This window comes from Saccoglossus kowalevskii, chromosome 14, assembly GCF_978046115.1.
Source record: "Saccoglossus kowalevskii chromosome 14, keSacKowa6.1, whole genome shotgun sequence".
Classification (NCBI taxonomy): Eukaryota; Metazoa; Hemichordata; class Enteropneusta; family Harrimaniidae; genus Saccoglossus; species Saccoglossus kowalevskii.
The window spans coordinates 14,401,597-14,423,547 of record NC_140654.1 but is presented as its reverse complement, the minus strand read 5'-3'; the positions used below and the strand labels follow the sequence as shown (position 1 = coordinate 14,423,547).

Genomic DNA, 21,951 nt, shown 5'->3' with positions numbered 1-21,951 from the left:
ATGCCTTATTTTGAAATAGACTTTTTGAGTACTTGGATGCTGCTATCTACATACAATGTACAGATGACAGAGCTATCTGATACAAAGTGTAGATGCCTTATTTTGAAATAGACTTTTTGAGTATTTGGATGCTGCCATCTACATACAATGTACAGATGACATAGCTATATGATACAAAGTGTAGATGCCTTATTTTGAAATAGACTTTTTGAGTATTTGGATGCTGTTATCTACATACAATGTACAGATGACATAGCTATCTGATACAAAGTGTAGATGCCTTATTTTGAAATAGACTTTTTGAGTACTTGGATGCTGCTATCTACATACAATGTACAGATGACATAGCTATCTGATACAAAGTGTAGATGCCTTATTTTGAAATAGACTTTTTGAGTACTTGGATGCTGCTATCTACATACAATGTACAGATGACATAGCTATCTGATTACAAAGTGTAGATGTCTTATTTTGAAATAGACTTTTTGAGTACTTGGATGCTGCTATCCACATACAATGTACAGATGACATAGCTATCTGATACAAAGTGTAGATGCCTTATTTTGAAATAGACTTTTTGAGTATTTGTATGCTGCTATCTACATACAATGTACAGATGACAGAGCTATCTGATACAAAGTGTAGATGCCTTGAATTGAAATAGACTTTTTGAGTATTTGGATGCTGCCATCTACATACAATGTACATATGACAGAGCTATCTGATACAAAGTGTGGATGCCTTATTTTGAAATAGACTTTTTGAGTATTTGGATACTGCTATCTACATACAATGTACAGATATGACAGAGCTATCTGATACAAAGTGTAGATGCCTCGCTTTGAGATAGACTTTTTGAGTATTTGCTTGGATTCTGTAAAGTGTATTTCAAAACAGTCCTTCAAGTTATACCAGGGCACTGGAAACTCTTGTCACTAGATTGAAACAGATTGCCCTGATAGAGTTTCACTCATTACAGTGCATGGGAACAACATCTGCTGCTAATGTCAACATCAATGAAATATGTTTTAAACATGATAGATGGAAATTCTAAACTGCAAAGGACATCTTGATGATTCACTGGAATCTTAACTGCTTGTATCCCAAAACCTTAGTCTTTAATCAGATAGCTTGACAACCCTCCCTTCTTTAGTGGAATCTAAAGCTGTTGCATCTCTGGCTCATCCATCATTATTGAATGAATGAAGTGTAATGGAATTTATTCAGTGGAATGAGAGTATAGTGAAGACATATTCTTTCCCAGATAGGGAATAGTGGTAGTCAGTCTAGTCAGCAACTGACAGACGTTCAAGTTCAGTTACCTCAAATATTTAAAAGTTCACTTAATTTCACCTTTATGTAGTCCAACACTTTCCCTCTACTGTGTACTGCATTGCATTCGGACACAGGTTTTCAGAGGGTTTTTACTTCTGGTTTTTCCTGGGTGGCGGACATGGACAGGGATATCATAACTAGTGACAGTCCACCACATCCACGCATGTAAATAAAGCAACTCTGGCTCATCCAGAGCATTCAATCATAATTTAACACTTTTTATGGTGGTAACAGCTTATTGTCAAAACAAAGTTAACTAACTTACTTACTAAATTAGAAATGCATGAATGAAGTGATCGTATGGTAAAAATAACCATACAGTATACAATATTTTTTTTTCTAGAAAAAAAACTGAAAGAGGGAGCACTGCAATTCAGCGCGCCACCAAGTGTGAGAGATAGGGTTCTCTCTACCAGGGTGTGTAGTTTTTGATAATTCTAAGTTAAAATGTAGCATTCTATGGCTTCCTTGTGGCCAAAATTACTATCAGACAGGTCAAAGTTGAAGACTGTGGCCATGTGATCCCTGGTCAATCAGAATTTTATGGTTGCCATAGGATCTGCTCCTCAGGGTAAGGGGCACATGGCCATGGCACTGCACCTTGTTCCCTTGTTTAAAAACATCCCTGCAGTAAATGCAATGCTCGTTTCGATGGGTTTGTTATAGAGCAAATACAGTCAGATAACATTTCACAATAGTCATTAAAAAGGTTTTTGAAATATAACACATAAAACAAAATAAAATTGACACTCTTATCTGATTACTACCTTATACTAAAATATTTGAAGAACAATAAATAATATTCTTTCTAAGAACCCACTAAGTTTCAGCACTTACAGACAAGTGACATGATCTGCAATGCTGTTTCTCAAGTCATCCACTATCTACTTCACAGTGAAATGTGATAGTCTATATGTGATCATATCCACATCCAATGACTTGCACATGTGAATGTAACTGACAGGAGTGTAATGTTTGTTCTACTACTTATCACTAAGGGCAATAGTAGAACTTGACCAAAATTTCAATTACCAAATAGCAACAAGTCATGAAATCCATGATTGATATAGAATTAACATGCAAAATATTACCAATAAGAACACTGATAACTAACATTATTTTATAAAACATTACTTAACTTGCTCTGCCACAGAAATATGTTCCTCCATTATTATACCTTGAGTGAAAAAAACCTACGTTTGAAAGAAGAAAAAAAATACATGCATTATTACAAAACTCGCCACTGTCATGTTTATTATAAGACTGCACTTTCTCAATTAGAAGAACATTAGGTAGAAGATAAGTGTTTTGAAATTGTATTTAACTATATTGTAATATGGCAGTGAGCTTGTGGAATAAAATGTCATTTTCAGGAATTTATAATTCATAAAAATTCATAATTTTTTGTTTGTTTCACAGAGTTTTTCTGATTAAACTTTTTTTACAATTTAGTTGGGCTTTTATTTTACAAACACCTGGTACTGATCATACCATAATTGAACTGCTAGAGATAATGTGTTTGTTTAACAATAGACAAAAATCAAAGCAAAAAAATAAGTATATTTTGAAGTAATTGACATTTTCTGAGTTCCCTCAAACATTTCATTCTACCATGCGAGGATGCTGCAAATACATCATTTGTGCGATACCAACTGTTCAGAGTTCACATATAATTAACTGAATAGCATTGTTATGGCATAAAAGCTGATTCATTTGTCACTGTTTGCACAAAATATGGAGAAAATATGTTCAAAATATGACACAAATATGACATGGTTTCACATGCACGGAAAAAGTAATGTTATAAGGCATTATGACAGCACATCGTTGACTTTCAATAGCTTTTTTAACAAAACGAAATGTCTGATTGAAATGAAATTTTGACCACATATATATGATCCACAGCAAAATCGAAGTATGGAAATAATATTCCCATCGCGAATGATTTGTAAAATATTATATTTTGTTGAAAATTAGATGAAAAATGGGTAAAAAAACTTTCGATTTTTTCACGCCACATATTTCCATATATTGGCCGAACCCAGGCACATACAAACACATTAGAACATTGTCTATCCATGTTTGGAAGTGAGCAAAATTATCTCTTAAATGACTCAAGAAATGGTCAAAATTTGGGCAAAAATAGTCATTTCGCGACTCGAAATTAACTTTTTTCCCTATTGTCCATTGAGGTGTTCTCAAAAGTAAATTTCAATGATCTCAATGTGAGGATGGAAGGTCCCAACCAGGTTATAGGAAGTATGTATTACAACAACAATAAAGTTGAGTCAGAATACAGTATTTCTGTATAAACTAATCGTCAGTTACAATAAACTCAAAATCAACAGATTCAAATGTGACTTTATTATTTTACATAACAAAATGACACAGATCTCCAGAAGCTTGAAACTTCTATTTGTTCACATGGTGAGGATATGACAAAATATGCACATTATGTCATAACAGGGCTGCAGCTGTAATCAACTGATGCGAAAGTTGATGCAGCTGCTGTCCTGTTTGCCGCATTCTTGTGATAACTTTATTACAATTATACATCTTCAAACTAATTTTGGCAAATTTTTGATGACTGAATGAGACTTTTTCATACACTTCTATAAACACAGTGACGGAAATGTTGCAGCATTAGCATTGACATTATGTACAGTTTTTTAGAGTAACCGAGTTTATATTGTATTCAGTTCCAGATGTATAATGTGTTATCTTTTGTTTATTTTATTTATAATTTTTTTTCTAGCCAGAAGGCACAGCTCAGCACAAAATGAGAGTCAACAGGTCTAGAGAAATATTTTCACAACTCATTTGCCCTAATGAGGTAGATTTTGAAATTTTTCTGTGTTTTATGGCAGTGTACTTTTATTTGTTTTTGACCTGATTGAAAATATAGTTGGGACTCACAGAGAAGTGGATTTGTTTCAGCCTCACCAGGTTCTTTTAAATTAGTGGGACCTCACCCTTTATCATGATTAGAATCTTGATAGAAGTGACTGGTGATGACAGATAAGAACCATAAAACGGTGGGCAAAAGAATGCTTATATTATCAATGTTTTAAGTAGCTCTTTATAAGATTTATGGTACTAAGCAGGATAGTCCTGTAACTCTAGTGGAGTTATGAAAGTTGGAAAAAAACAGTACACTTTAAAAAAGGGTCAGTTAAATTGTTGATTGTAATCTTGCCATTTTTGTGCTTTCAAAGAAATTTAAACATCGCTGTTTTATGTATGAATGACTTCATAATGGGTGGCTCAGTTGATGTTCTGAGGGGCACAGCAAAGTTGTTGGGAAAACCCCCACCCCTCACCCCCTCGTCTGCACGTTGTTTGTTCAAACTTTTTTTCTGTTCATAATTGCTCTTACAGCAAACAAAATTTCCCTCAAAGTTTGCATACAAATTACAATTTGTATCTCCTCTAGGATAAATGTATATAATTATAATTTCTTTAACATCTAACGTTGTATACCAAATCCATAAAAAAAATGATCAAGCGAAACCATTTGACCATCATATATTTTAACCGCCAACAATTCAGTGTACACATTTCACAAAATTTGAATCTAACGTCAAATTATATGAATCAATTAGATGTAGACTATGATTGTAAAATCTATAAATCTACGAATAATTCACGAATTTCTGGATTCCAGGCTTAGTGGCCTACTGGATGTGAGCAGATTTATGACAATATTTTGAGGATGGCGCCAAAAGTTGATTTCGATCAATTATTTAAACGTGTAAGAATATGTCACATTAAATCTCAGATTAGATAATTTGTGCATAAGTATGATTTAATTTGCAAGAAAAGGAATGATAACAAGGCTGATGGTCAAGATGAGAAATTATACAACAAGATGTTAGAGTAAAACTCTGTGATTCTAAGTTTACCGTCAGTTTGACAAGGCGGACGCCAGAGATCTGACCGTAATTTAGCGACACGGGATATAAGAATTTCCACCTCGGGATCAGAGTATAGGTTTATACCAAAGAGCGTCTGAACAACGATAAAAAACTACAATTGGTGGAACGCAGAAAATTGTGCGTTTTTGGCGTTAGTTGTTTGGTCGTGCAGTTCACAATAGTAGTAAGATCACAGACACTCGAGAAACGAAAACACTCACATCCATCTATGAAAACACAAAAATGAACTTACCTTCGACAAAATTAACCATGGTAGAGAAAAACTGGAAAACTAGTGACAATATAGAGCCGATTTGATCACTCCTTGACTGCAGGTCTACGTCAGCTGATATTGCGCGCCACTCTTCTTCACAGTCCCAGAGTTCTTTGCGTTTATCCAGCGCGTGCTATCGATCCATGACAAATTTGCATATTCATTAGGACAGCCTTGAGTTCCAGAGACAGTTTTTTATTCACCGCTCGTCGTTGGTCTGAAATACCGCGCTGTGATCAACATCGCATGCGTCGTATCTTTACGTAGATGTTGTTTACCACCATATTTATCACGGGCAATATTATTTTGTTCATATTTATTTGAATTCCCTGAAGGGGTTTGTTTAGGTTACTTTATTTTTTCCCAATTCTTAAATAAAAAAATATATGTCGTGTTGCCAGGGCGATGTGAATAATTGTACAACAACTGTTATTTTTATAGTAGCGAACTTAATACTAAAGTAATGGCGCCCGTTCTCTTCGAAAAATAAAAATATTGAAACATCGCACCTAGGTATCTTATCGCATGACATCATAGTCCTGATCACAGTCTAGGTAGTCGGGAATCCAATCATTCTCTCTCCTCTTTTTGGGAAATTGTATAAACAGGCCTATATCATAGGCGGTATCTAGTCTCCCATCCGGGAAGTTATTATCATGGTCACCACTGCTTGAAGTGTCCGAGAAACTAGGCGGGACGGACAGAAAAACAGTCCAACTTGAAAAAAAAGTAATTCAGCCAGGAAGGAAAAGAACGTGGATAGTCTCCGACATTTTACAACGGGTTATGTGTGTACGTCGGGTTTGTTCCCATAGGCATTGGATAATAATGCGTAGTATATATATATATATATATATATATATATATATATATATATATATATATATATATATATATATATTGTAATAGCATGACTATAAGTGTAGAATACTAGTATTTGGATTACTTGCCCATTTCGTGTTTTTCGGCTAATGTACAATAGCAAATGTCACCTGAAACGCAGTAACGAGTTACGTACTAGTATTATTTTTAGTATTACTAGTACGTTGCTTGTTTGTTTTTTGGTGTTTTTTCATAAAGTAAAAATGCATGTGTGTATTAATGATGAAAGCCGGGTTACCGCTGAAAAACGGCCGTTACGGTCGGGGGGGGGGGCAAGCTTCGCTTAAAACACCGTTAAAATTACGGAGCGTAAATAGCAGAGAAGCTATGGGTAATCCAGATGATATGAATCGTCATGCGTTCGGGGGGGGGGGCATGGCCCCCTTCTCCCCCTCTGGATCCGCCACTAGTTACGGTGGGTAAAGAGAAAGGGAGCCATACTCGCTGAGGGATTTCTAGCTATGCGGGTTACCGAACGTTGACGGAAAAGAATACATTTGCGAAAGTGATTTGTTGGGACTTGTTGGACTTGTTTAGTGGCTTATTGTAAACTACATGAAAAAAACACACCCCTCCAACCGAGAAAAATATTCCCCGCCCTCTCACCAAAATTTATTTTACCCACTGTACTATTTGCATAGAAGTGAAATTGCCCTCCCAAATCCGAAAAATCTCCCCGCCCACTCCTCTATAAAGTATTTCCCCGCCCGCTCACAAAACCTTACTCGAACAGCTTTTCACACGAACAGCTTCGTTGACTGCTTCCGATTATATGAAAGTAGATTATAATGTGACAAGATTACAGTAGCAATTTAATATTATGTAAATGCGATGCATAGTTTAAAGTTCAGAATGTACATATACCCAAGCGAGTATATATTGTGAAATGCGTAGATACAATGTAGTAATGTCAATGCGATTTCTCGCCAAGGTTAGATACTGTACGCACAAAACGAGAACAACACGCAAGCAGGGTTTTTGAGTTATATTGACAAAGTATATAATTAAAAAAATTAAATTAAATAAAGTTCGTTGTTGCCAAATTATTTATGCAGACCCATGCTTTACTTGCCTTGTTGGTGATAGACAATTGGCAAAGTACGCATGATGTTGTACCGTTTTATTACAGGTGTTATTTGCTCAGCTGAAATATATCACCTACATGTCCTGTCAAAGAGAATGTTGCACTGTGCATGCACGCCTATATACATGACTTATGTTATGCATTTTATGAATTACATTCAAAGGTAGTCACTGTTTTTTTGGAAGAATTGAGATCAAGGTTCTTCCGAAAACTGTAGGATTTCTTCAAGTGTAAATTGTAACTGACATGATACACGATATATTAAAACGACCTTACCTGCGTTGTAGAAAATATATCTGCAGGTGGAAACAGTACCAGTGCAACGGTCGCGACTAAATCGAATTATGGCGAATTATGGGTGAAACCATTTGTCATTGATTAAATGCGTTGTTGCAAGGCATGTTGATGTAGCACGGATATATTGTTATGTGTATGACGTTAACTTCTTACTATAGTTTGTGGCAATAGTATTTGGGTTCTCAATCCCCAGAAAAAAAACTATTAAATTATGCTTTTGATGATGTTTGTTACTCGGTTAGTGGATTGACCCAGCCGTTTACAACGTAAGCACGATTGGAATTAAATGTGATTAATTTGTGCTTTGCCACTCATAGCTATATATAAATATTGCATAAATACCAATATGACCTGTATAGAGTACAGAAAAGAAAAAAATAATGGTTTGTAAGTAATTGACTGCAAGTACTGACTGTTACTTTGCATTCCCTTATTCTTGAAGGAATAACGTATAACTTCTAAGATGTTATTATTCTGCATGAATAAATCATTATACTTCATGTAGGCAATAGGCGCTTCCTATATCTCAATGATATGCGCGTCATATTATGGTGTTGATAATGGTGTTAGTAATGTGCTTGTAACTTGTATTTATCAGATTTAAGTTCAAAGTTTTGTGAAGTAACAACTATTTTCTATAATCTAACGCAGCGGATTATATTATGTATTGATGGTTGTTATATTGTCGGGTGCTGATCAACAGGTTAGTCTTGTTTTCCGGCAATGCAGAACCGAAGAATCATGAAAAAGCTAAAGTGAACGATATAAACCGCCCAACAACCGTACATGTCGTATATATTATTCTTGTTACTAGTAGCATATATATTGTGCTCGTAAGTATTTATCAGTTTCAAAAAAAGTGTTTAAACTTGCCTTTATTTGGTTACTACGCTATTCATGTTGTAAATAATTCCACATGTATCACTGAAATATTTAATGAAATACGCCATCTGTTGAAAAAAATGAGTAATGACTGATGCATACAAAAAAATGAATCGTTCCCTCAGGAGATAATTTTATCGAATGTCGTTTTTGACATCAGGTCTGTTGAACGCACTTATCTTCAATATGTTGGTCAATAACACATTCGAAGTTCTTGATTCAAGTTCAAGAGTTTAATTGATAATATATCTTTAATGATTGTAGGTCTGAGGTAAATTCAAGTATGGCCGAAAAACTCTCAAGCCAGTTACAATCATATAAAATTCACCACCGATTCGAGGTTTCATTAACGATTCTGCTACACCCTGCATTCAATTATTGTTCACTGTAAATCCTACGATTTAACGTCAAGAATAAAATGAGCCAAATTAATGTAGAGCAGATGCTAACCATTAATGTTTTTTATTGAAATTTAATTGGTCAAATGCAGGGTGAATAATAATAAAATTATAATTGGAATGACGAAATTAGTTGTATATGATTTGTAAATCAATTGTCATCAATTTGAAGTAATCAATTATAGAACAGTTGTTATCAAGCGCTAAATAAAAAAACAAAAAAAACAACAACAAAAAAACACATATGTACTTATGAAATTGTTAAGTTTTTTTAGTTTTAGTTTTACGGTTTTAAATAAGCTGATTCACTAGTACACTCTGCGTTGGAAACGCAAACGACATTCAATGGCACCATAGTTATGATGCAATGTAGGGAACAATTTGTCAAAATGATGAAAATAATAAAATAATACCTTAGAAGATATTGTACATTATTGATTTTGATGTAAGAGCTGATGTTTGTTCTGTTGTTTGTGTTTATGGAAAAGTTGTTTCTTAACAAAGACTGTTTATAATTATTGATTGTTTTCAAATTAACAATTTAACATAAAATAAACACTTTTGCTCTCATTATTAATAGCCAAGATGGCCATTACATGAAAAGCCGCACTGCGCGTGATCGAAATATGACACTAACTCTATTAATGCAGATCACATGTCACCGTATCATTCGGTATTTCGTTGTCTATAACACCATTTCAGAAACACAACACCAAGACTTTTCTGGCATTTTAATAATCCAACCTCTTCCTGTTGCCTTTCAAACCCAGGGAAATACGTGTTCATCAGTCATGGAATCATCGCAACCCTTAATCGTATGTCCACAACTCATCAGTCAGCTCCGATCTTTGGTGGACATATAACGGGTGTTTAACGTACCTATACATTGCAATATCGCCTAAGCGACATAGCTTATACATTGTCGATTTCTCACAGACTTCACAGGTGTCAACAAAAGATAAATTATTCACCATATTCAATGTAGCTTATACTACTACCTAACATGGATTGCGCATAATCCAATGAGGTTGACAATGAATTTAAAATTATGGATGTTCATTTTGTGTGGTTATTTCAGTGATTATCGTAATGATCGACTTCATAGCACTTTTTTTGATTGCGTGATAAACATATCACGTGATCAATATATATCAAATTCCTGATTTATAAAACTTGTTTCGTAAGCTCGAAACATTACTACACAATTTCGACAAATCAATATATACTACGTTAATTAATATGGGAGAATTCAGCCTATAAATTTAATGGTATAACGCTTTCAACCATTCGTTATGAACTATAATGTTCGTACAATGAATTGGCTCTGCAAATGGTGTTTAATATTGTTGGCCGTACAACAAAAGCTTATGAAAAAGCTATTCAAAAGAAAATACATGAGTAGGAAAATATTAAAATCTAAAATTTGTCATTGCATAACTGTGGATGACCATATGCATTTTAGAAATAACAGTTTATAATATGAACATTATTTGTAATATTAGTATCATAAAAGTCTTCAATGCAACGTGTTTTGCAACTGTGACGACAAATTGAGCCGACGTTTAACAAGTACTGATACGCCCAGCAAACACCATGGAATGTCATTGCCAGGCGAGAACGGATTCTATATGTATTATAATTTGAAAAAAATAACAAATATGTTGTAATTGACTCTATCGGAATAGACACATTTATTAGTGATGAGATACGTTTTTCATACTGCTCAAAACTATCAAATACATGTCTAGTGTAAAAATCAAAGACCAACTGATCAAACTGTTTCAAAATACAGCCATATTACTGTATCGTTATCTGGTATGCCCCAGACCTGTTCGAATTATTTAAGCGATATTAACATATTCGATTTATGTCAACTGATTTCTTAATGAGTGGTTACTACCTACCGTTTTCGCTGTTTTAAAATGATATCATTGGCAAAATCCCAGGTGTGGGGCTCAAAACTAAAACTATATGAGTATTTATTGTATAGACAAATACAAATTTGAAGACCAATTTCTACTCAATCTTTCAACACGTATGTCGAAGGCTTTGAACTGACTCAGTTTGGTATGATTAGAGATGGAAACATTGTTGTCATAGTTTGTTCAATTGAATTAAATTCAGAATGATACTATAAGTTTTTATGTTACATTTCACGCTACACAATTTACAATTAACAATAAAAGACACATTAATTAAATTATGAAATACTTTCGAACACTGCCACACTGTTCATGCAATATAGTTAAATTACTTTAATTTCAGTAAAGTTTATAAACCTGGTGATTGCTTTATAGAACTTGATATAGGAATATGCACAAATATACTCTACCTCTGTGACGATCTAACATAAACTTTTACTTATTAATAATCTTTGCTGCACTGCATATATTTTTCAAAGTTGCTGGTAGCCATGCAATAAGATTCAGATGATAATTAATCTTAGGTCTCGGGTGTGATGCATGCTTAAATGCAAATTCCACTAGGATCACCAATGTCACAGTAATCCCATTGCACTCCAGGACTTGTTGTAAAACACCATACGCCACTATCGCCATCGGGATTGCGACAATAGTTGTGATCTCCAACGTCATAATATTCAGTGAACGTCCATACCTCACAAGTATGTCCTCCTATTGTGGAACTGACCGTTCCATCATAGTCGCTCCCGTCAAAATGTTCGTAACACTCTTGTGGATTCGGCACTAAATAATGTAAAAAAATACGAATTATTATTTTGTATATAGTATGTTGGCCATAGTATAGCAATTATAAATTACGCTACAGATGTAGCTGAATTAGATTACGGTATGCACCTTTGTTGTATGTTTTTTTTTTTTTTTGATATCCGATCTAGCTGGCATTGGATCTCAAGATCTCACGAGTTGTATGACGTCAATCGAATGTTTAGAAATTAACGATTATGTTCACAGAACTGAACGATATTATTGTCCAGAAACATATGTATATGATTTGCGAATGAACAAAAACATAGGGGAAAACGGTGCGGAACAAACATCAATGCTTTCATATAATTACTATTTTCATTATTTTTGGTATCTTTGAGAAAAAAAAACACGTTTTTTGATTATTCGTTCCCATTCATTTGTATTATCTGGTTTACACGTAACATTTGCGCTGTTGTAGCACCGCCGTAAATTTAACGATGGTGTTATTTTTACCATGTGACCAGTTTACGCCAGTGTAAAAATGGAGGATTTTACAACGGCGTAAACTTTCTTACCAGAGTCCGCGCTAAATTCTAAACAAAAGTGTGTGTGAACAAGCACAGTGACATAAACAGCGGCACAAGCGCCCATATCGATAATGCGTGTCCATGTCAATGTCAACGTCCGTGGCGAGAACTGATGCATGTACCGCTCTGGTCAGTGGAGTTAGTAGTTTCGGAAATAATTAGAGTGATAATGAAGTCCTAATTCTGATTTCTATTTCGCAATAAGAAAGTAACTTTTAGATTGATAGGCAGAACCTCTAGCGATAGCCAAGTTTACAGAATTGTTGCAGAAAAAAAAAACATTGTGGTTTTAAAGACCCACAGATCAGTGCCATCGAAAAGTATAAATTCAAAGAAGTAAGCAGCAAATCATAACCGTAGTAGTGGTGTACGGCTACTCAAACACGGACCTACGTACAGAGAGCGTGCTACACAGGTATGATTTAGAATTACACCAGCGCTTTAAGTGTTATGTGATCGCAATTTAAATACGCCGTTGTAGGTCAAGTTCGATCAATGTTGTTCTCACTTGCTCTACAATTATGGTGTATTTCTAATCTGTGTGAGCCAGGTATTGAACGCAATGATTCCATTTATTTTCGAAATACAAAAGCCTCGACTCATCATTCCTTGACATGGATTCCCAAAAGGAAAGCAAATATGAATAATAAGGGTAACATTTCATGATGAAATGACGAGAATGAAAAGACTTTTACTATTTCACTATTTAATATTCAGAGCGGCAATTTCGTACGTATTTGTGTTTGTAGCACCAATATACTCATTGTAGCTCATCCTCTATACAGGCACAAGCACATGCCATTGTGTATCCGGGTTGACACAGATACTATGTACGTTTATAATACCGTGACAAATTAGATTTGGTCGGTTTTTATCAACGATTGTTGTCAAACGTAATTGTGAAATATATTGTCTGATTGCTACATTCAACATCAAGAAAACTGAAATGACACTCAAATTTATAAACTTTGAATTGAAATCACAAACCGTCAGTAGTAAACCATTGCGTTGGGTAAGGGGTTGTCGAAATTTCTTCTGAGTTAAAGAAAGATGTTGTATCTGCAATCAAAAAAGTGCTATGAAGTCGATCATTACGATAATCACTGAAATAACCACACAGAATGAACATCCATAGTTTTAAATTCATTGTCAAACGCGCACGCCAAAAGCTAATCATTTGACATTTCTTGGACAGTTTTGCAGTGGATATATATATATATATATATATATATATAAATATATTAGTACTGTCAGTCATCAAGTGCATACAACATTTGTTTTATTTTTTTCCTAACATTGAATTGGAATGACGAACCTTGATTCACTTCAGTAGTAAACCATTGCGTTCGGTAAGTGGTTGTCGAGATATCTTCTGGGTTCGTGGAGAGAGTTGTTGTATCTGCAATCAACAATAATTGATAGAGAATTTTGTGATTGTTCAGACAGATTCAAACAACGTAATTCACGATGATAAAATTACACACGGTGCCATAGATTGTAGAGCGTAACTCTATATGTCATTATCAATTCTACATATTTAGTATATAGAAGAGCGTAAAATAATAACTTGAAACATATTTTCTAAGATCCTCTAAAAGCGGACACGTCAATACAATTTTAGTAATTAATTTTTAGTTAGTTTATGCTACCACATAGGTTAGGTTATTGGAGATGGAATCACTATATCAGATATCTTCTTGAAGGACACTTCTTAATTTTAAAGTGCAATATCGCAATTGCATATCGATTCATAGAGGTTAGAAGTTATATCTCAGTAGTAAGCAAACAGAACGAATCGCAAATCCGAAAGGTAATAAATGATTGATTAGCAGTCATTGGTACTAAACAACTAATTATAATTGCTCGTAGATATATGAGTGTTGACAAGTAATGACCAACCTTGTATCACCTCCGTAGTTGAATTTTGCGTTAGGCCAGTGGTCGTACTTATCTCCCCTGTGTTTGTGAAGAGTGTTGTCGTATCTGTAATCGCAAAAACACAAAACAAATCGTTCGTATACACATTATACAAGAATACAATAGCTGAAATATTATCACTTAGATAACGAACACATTTACATTCAAATTAACTTAATAAAATCTCTCGTCCAGGTAACATGATTACAGTGATGAGCAACTAACAATAATCACTACACGCGGAACCTCAAACGTTTACATGGTGCAATTAGTTACTGTTTGTTAGCATTGTATATTTAATACGATATAAACACATGATTTGACGTGCAAGAATATATTCAATCGAAGTATGACATAAATCACAGACAATGATGCATCTCCATAGTTTGAACATTCGTTAGCTCATAAGTTGTATCAGTTGTATCAAAGCATTTTCCGTTCACTGCCAGATCCCGCGTTAATCGTAAAATCGAACGTAAAACACGACAAACAAATGTCATAGCGTCATAGTGGCGACACACATCGCGTGGTATTCGACAAACGCAAAAGTATTATGGGAGATTTTTCCATGCTTAATAATACGCTGTTAACATTTGACGATGATCAGTTTCGATGAAGTAACAGTATTAAAACGGAATGTTCGATTTTTGAGGCAGACGTTCGGAGTACGTATTTAGCGCAACTTGCGAGGTATCGATGTTGGGGGGGGGGCAAATCATATATTGGTTGTCTAGCTCAAATAGAAGAGCTTTTCAATTACGTAATATTATTTTAAACTTACCGTCAGAAACTGTGACAGACACGTGTGCTTCTGTGCCAGTTGTTATTATTGATGTAACATTAGTTATTGTTATTGTTGTTGCTTCTGAAAACAAAAAAAGAAACATTATGGTGCGTAACAGATTGGCTTAGAGTATTGTATGATATTGTGATAAATGTGTCATGTGTGAGTAGTTAGGCCTCTACACTCGTGACTCATCATTAGAAAACTACAAGCGTGAGAAATATATTTGGCGATGAATATATTCGAGGTTCCAGTGGTATAATAAAACAAACTTATTCATATTTTCAGTGAGAGAAAAGTTTAACTTGTGTCAATGTGTTTGTGCCTAATCAGTTCGATCGTACTTAATCAAACCATCTGGGCATTCCCTTCATGTTTTATGATGCATTATTTATCAGTTCGTCCATATTTATCTTTTGGTCACTTAATATATGTTTTTCATCCGGGGACAACCATGTATTATACGCAATTTAACTCTCCCAGCTTGTGAATAATTACCGTAAGATGAAATGCTGAACGTTTGATACAAATGTCGTAAACATCGTTATATTATCCTACACAATATTTGATTCCTGTATTGTACGTATTTAACTCCTAGTATTGTATAAAACATAATAAGTGGAAGCAAATGAAGCAAATGAAGTGTAGCAAAACCAGGCGTACAATCAAGTGCCATTTTGCGTGGAGTGATTGGTAGATGACCTCAATCAAAGAAGCTTACAATAATTCTGAGTGAAGTATTTTTGTAGGCCCAAAAACATATTTATTTATTTATTTTTTCTCATCATCCTAGATAACTAATACATATGTACTGTAGTTTATTTTGATTCGTCCCTGAAATCAAAATCGGTATTTCCACACCTTGTATACAAATGAGGTCTGAGAGCATACAAGGTAATCCCTTCAGGAGTACCGTTTTTCAAATCATAGCAGGAATAAACAATATTAAGAAGTACGATATTTTTCTCGTGAGGGATATACTTGCCGAATGAAAAGAAATGTTAACAACAATAATGGTAACTTTAGGCAGTCACTTATTTTGAAAAAAACAAATTTGAATATCAGCCATGCAATAATGTTTTCGGTATTTTCACGGTCGATATGCAGATGAGCATGGTATGTTTTACTTTCGTCTGCTATTTTTGTCCGGTTCAAATCGTTCAGCAATATGTTGGGCATGTTAGGTGTACATCACATGGAATACTACGATTAAGAGAACTTAATGTATGTTAACCACCTGGAAACTGAGTTTTATAAACCTTGAAAGGCTCTCGGAAGATCCACCTGCAGTAAAATCAGCGATTACTATGGAGCCGCAACCATAAACATCGAGATACCAGGAGGTTTCTGCTTGAGACGTTGCGGCGTTACTCAGTTCCAAATAATATTTACCAACGCCAAATGAGCAACATTTTAACCGGGAACCAAGACTCAGTCAATCCACGACCAGCAAGCAACATCACATGGGAAGTTGTAGCGTGCAGCTCAGAGACGACCGCTGCCGACGAAAGTCACCCCGTCAGTGGAGTACCACAGTAGCATGGCATGTTTGCCAATGTACAATTATGTGGAGTAACTTTTAATTTCAACATAAACTGTGTATCATATACAGTCGTCCAGTTCAAGTTCTGGTTCTGTCATGGTCCCAACTAAACGTCCACGAGTTATGTATTCGGAGAGTGACTTAGATTAGATTTGTTGCAAGTGCATTGGTTGTCCTCTTCCAAAGCTAAGTATTTATTCTCCCTGGTAGACCCCATACCGATGCACTTGATGAAATCCCAGACTTGTTTGTGCAGGTACGGAGTCAGCTCCACTGGTGTTTGTATTAACAAGCTGTAGGGCAGATTTTATAGAGAGAGTTGCAATCAAAAGTTCATGTAGTCACATGGATAGTAGCACCTTTCGTCTTTCTTAGAGATTGGCATTGCACTGTAATTCGAGAAGCTTAAGCTAAGTTGGATTTTGTTAACTTGTCAAAGAGAGCTTATTAAAAATTATTGTTTATGACCTGCTGTATCCCTATTTAGATATACATTTTTGTATTTTTCAGAAGGCATGATATCCTTCCATTTACATCAGGTCATTATAGTCTTGGTCTATCAGGTTTTCAAAGACAAGTCAATTGGTTTAGGGCTCAACCTCAAAGTTACATGGTTTTTGGGCTTCACCTTCACCAGTATGACAGTGGTCTCACATGCAAAATAGTGGCTGCTCTGATGTCTTTGTTAATTTGGTCATCTCCATAAAATGTTCTCACTTTTATTTGTGACGCATTTTGTGTAATTTGATATTTCTAGACGTGTGTATTTTTTGTATGCCAATAGACGCTCACGAGAGGGCGCTAATAATGATCGAATTTACTGGAGCTTAAGGAGTCTTTGTCCACTATAAATGTAGGTCACAGGTCAATTTCAATTAGTCGTTTATTATCACAGAGTTTGGACACACGGCTAATCACGGACACCTTGCCACGTGGAGGCATTCAGTTGCTTCGTTACGAGTTCTCAAAGACAGATTGTTTCACGTCAAGCCGAATTGAAGACAATGTACAGTTTCACTATGTCATTCCATGAACGTTTGTAAGAACTGCATTCTCTCTCTCAGCAAGATTTACAAGAACTCACTACCATCCAGCAATCGCGTCGCAATTGTTCAAGCCGAAGCCAGCCGAAGATTAGGCCATGTGTTGTTTGCGTCGAAAAGATTGACTTTTGAAACTGGGTATTTTAGTGTCCACGTCGTTTTATGACTCCAGGCGACTGTAAATGTATTTTCCTTGCGTTGTCTAATTCTGTGTGTCTTACCACACTGTTAATGTATTATGCTGAATTTGTGAATTTATTGTTCATTTGAATTAATGTCTTTTGATACCTCGTGAGCGCACTATATTTATTTACACGAATACAATAATAGAATTTGACAATATGCTGTGTTTGTGTTTCTTGTTGCGAACCCCTTGTTTGGGTTTGGGTCAACGGAAAGATTCCAGTCTGTCCGTCATCCGACTTTAGACCCAAACTCGGCCGTAACATATTATTTACCACATTCTTTTTGCATTCATGGAAACTTTATCATTTATTAATTTTGACATTTTATTTCTACTAATTGTAATTTTAATCATGATTTGTGTAACTAATTCTCCTCTACAAATAACCCGTGGCTGTGGGGATTATTCCAAATAAATAAACAAAACAATATATTTAAAAGATTATTAAAAATTCACATGTTTCGTTGCCAATGTATTATGATAATTGAGCAGGATTAAAACTCACCTTCGGTAACTTTGTCTGGCTCATTCGTGCTTATTTGAGTACTAAATAATGTGACAGTAGTTCTTGCCGTGGTTGTTACACCTGAAAATACAGAAAAGAGAAGTTCATTATTGTTAGTAGATTATTCATTAGTAACTACAAATAAAATTAACCGACGTGGTCGTGTATATCACTACATGAATTGAACATACATAAACACACTTACTACAATCTTCACGAGGGCTACCGATGTCGCAATACTGCCAACGAACGTTTGGGTTCGATGTATAACACCATACACCTACGTCCCCATCGGGATTTCGACAGAAATTGTGATCATCAACGCCAAATTCGTACCAAACATCCGGGATGTAATATTGGGAAGACGTCCACACCTGACAAGCGTTACCATCTATTGTTGTGTTAACAATTCCACGGTAGTCACTGCCATCAAGCTCAAGATAGCACTCAGTCAATTCTAACAAATACACAAAGTACATATACATTTGAATTTGAAAGGCAAATACTCGGTTTTGTAATTCCCCAATTCCGTTTGCTAAGTGCAGTGTATGAACGCGTACACTATTGACAATACGATTTGAACAGATTTATATATAAGCATCTTACCTCTTTCGGCATGTCCGGTTGTCAAGACTAATACAGTAACTAAAATGACGATTAACGCTACGACAGCTATACAAATAATCAAAATGACTACTATGTTCCGCTTGCAAAATTGAGTACCCTATATAAGCAAAACAAATAAACACAAGTAATATAAATCAAATCCATACACTCATGTGTAACGGTGTCGATATAATGAGAATTTTACTGACGTGATTACCGTGACAATGATGTTGACGAGTTTATTTTTACTGTGAACCTGCCCTACGATATTTAAAAAAATACATTACTGAAATTGCTTGCAGGTTAATAACAGAAATACAATCGCCTCAACACAAAGTAAGTGTCAATTTTGGTGAATTTGTGTGATGCTGTAATCACCAAGTATTGCAATTCAACTTTGTTTTGCGTAATAATCTTCGGCAAGACGATCTCTTTGTCCCTGAAGAAATACGCTCGCTATGTTTCGCCAATCTTTCAGGAAAATTGTCAACACTCATCAAACCTTTATTCACTGTAGTTCATTAGTCTAAATAACTCTCTAATGTCTGACAGGCTCGCTATTGACTTGTGACTGTGACAGATTGTGGCTGTGACTGATTTTGACTGTTCATTTTAACTGATTCGGACATACTGATACTCATCCGGCACGCATTCACATGGTTAAGATCATACTACTATCTACAGGGTAAAATTCATGCATAGTTCTATTAAATAAAAATCTGAAACAAACAAATACTCAATTTCTTGTAACTGCATCCCCTTTACGGAAATATTGTACTTTTTTACAATCAGAAAAAAAAACTATTGTTATTCTACAATTGTGTTCTACCGTGTTCTACCGTAAACATGTCTTTATAATAAGCTACGTATATTTGATTACATTACTGCTTGCCGCATATTCTTGATAAAATACCACTGGCAATGTTACATGTTGAAAACTGCTGTCTATTTGTGTATCTGAATTAATAAATAACAACCTACCAATACACTTTCTACTTTATCATTATTCAAGTATAAATACTATTTGCACATTTGTTAAACGTAAAAAGGATATATAATAAGTGTTTACTTCATGAATTCACTTCGATATTGTAGCCATATACTGTTTCACAATTTGTTTGACCCAACACTATTAGCGATATTTACATAGTTAGCATATATTTATTATTTTTACCTTATGTTAAAAAAAATACGCTGTTGTAAAATAGCTTTGTATAGTCGAATACACCACTCATTAAAAATTGTGAAGAATATACAATGTAACATTCGAGGACGGTCCAATGGTCACTTTCATAATATTATTGTAATTTCATTAAAGCTTCTTGGAATATGAGTATACTTACCAAATTATCTTCCATTATTTGGCTGTTGTTTCTGTTAAATATAACATGTAATAATATTGATAAATATTATCCACTGTGTAAGGATATATGGAACGACTAACTCATTTCAAAATATTCTTACTATATATTCTGAAACGAATTCAAATACATTTAAGGGACCTTTAAATAATTTATCTACATTGATATTTTACTATCCCACAATCATACCTTGAAACTTTAATATCAGTAGCGTCGGTCTACTATCAATTATGTACAATGAATATGCCACACGCATATGACGTTGTCAGTTTCAACACTGTTTCTACCATACATTATCCTTTTATTTGTTTCTATCTATATTATTAGTATTAGGCGTTCTTGTAAGCTGAATATATTTAGAATCTGTGTGACAGTTTTTCATGTGTAATCACACTATTGCGGTAAAATGAATGTTGATCAACGCTGGCACGAGATGTCATTTGTTGTGAATGTGTATAAATATGCTTTTTTTGTATCTAGCCACAAGGTGTGTTTCTATGTATGTTTCGTGTTGAAATACACTTATTTTGTATGTCAGAAATGAAAATCATGGCTAGCTGGGTTTATATCATCAAGGCTAAAAATATCGCGTTATGGTTAGAAACACAGGCATTCAATCCCTTGATTAATTGAACCGAAAAAAGACAGTATTTCACAAAGGATTAACAAATAATATTGGTATGTTATTTTTAGAATTGTTACCTGCCACTCAATTTTGATATGTTTTTGTTCTTTTTGTGATGTGTGAATTAGAAGTCGTGAATAGTATGAGCTACCTAAAATATATTTAAATACAAAGACACCTGTAATTGCTCCTATCATACCAATTTATCAACCAAATTGCACAGTGCCACGGTTATTATTAATGAAATAAATTATAGAATCACATCTGATAAACGAGGTAAATTATTTTATATAATTTAAATATGAACCGATTATCTCCTTTTGAAACATTTTCGTGTGTGTTTTACTGATAATTCTTTTAAATATTGTCTACATAAATTACAGTTTAGTCTCGTTGTCTATTTTTGGAGGCAAATGTAATCCTATTGAAATGAATTTGTTGTTTTGAAAAATGATGTCTTTTTGTATTGCAAATTGATAACATTTAACCTGAAATAGAAATAATTGTCATATTCACTTGACAATATTGAGCTATTGATCACTGTACATGATATTCTATAATATGGCGGCCATGATATATAGATAAAACATAATGTGGTGTACACAATAAATTGGAAGATAAACAAACAAGATCAACAGTTTGCTTCCATAAATGAGGTTTGGAGCCTGGAACCAGACACAGATACGTTGAAAAATAGTATACACATATTTACCTAATAATGCATTGCCTGATATTGGTGTGCCCTTTGACAATGTACCACGGCCATATAGAACTGCATATACCGTGAATGTTTGTGCAAGGAATATACCATTTTTCTGCGGGTGAGATTACGGATATGTTTTTTTTTTATATGGACGGTGTCTTCATTCATGAGTGTTAAAACTATGACCAGAAGTTTAACAGATTACGATATACAATTGCAATTATATATTTCGAATTTATGACACTATTGTATAAAAGGGCATCCACAATTGTTCCAACATTTACACCATTCATTGATTATTCTTTTATTTTACTTTGGCCCTTACAAAAGTTTCCTATAGGATTTTTAAAACCTTATA

The 21,951-nt window shown here is 34.5% G+C and overlaps 1 protein-coding gene across 1 annotated transcript; it reads right to left on the bottom strand.

Annotated features, from left to right (window-relative positions):
* Window positions 1-10,727: 10,727 nt before the first annotated feature.
* On the bottom strand, window positions 10,728-21,684 carry LOC144342143 (plasminogen-like). The gene is made up of 10 exons (XM_085507955.1): window positions 21,603-21,684; window positions 20,248-20,278; window positions 18,905-19,022; window positions 18,504-18,755; window positions 18,299-18,379; window positions 15,021-15,104; window positions 14,222-14,305; window positions 13,638-13,721; window positions 13,310-13,381; window positions 10,728-11,771 (listed from the first exon to the last, which is right to left on the bottom strand). Exons 2-10 carry the CDS (start codon window positions 20,260-20,262, stop codon window positions 11,533-11,535), a joined length of 1,029 nt encoding a protein of 342 aa, XP_085364081.1. The 5' UTR covers window positions 20,263-20,278; window positions 21,603-21,684; the 3' UTR covers window positions 10,728-11,532.
* Window positions 21,685-21,951: the final 267 nt, after the last annotated feature.

Coding starts and splice junctions, on each gene's coding strand:
- LOC144342143 (XM_085507955.1), bottom strand. Junction 18,756..18,904: donor AACCGGACATGCCGAAAGAG/GTAAGATGCTTA, acceptor TGTATTTGTTAG/AATTGACTGAGTGCTATCTT. Junction 15,105..18,298: donor GCCAGACAAAGTTACCGAAG/GTGAGTTTTAAT, acceptor TTTTGTTTTCAG/AAGCAACAACAATAACAATA.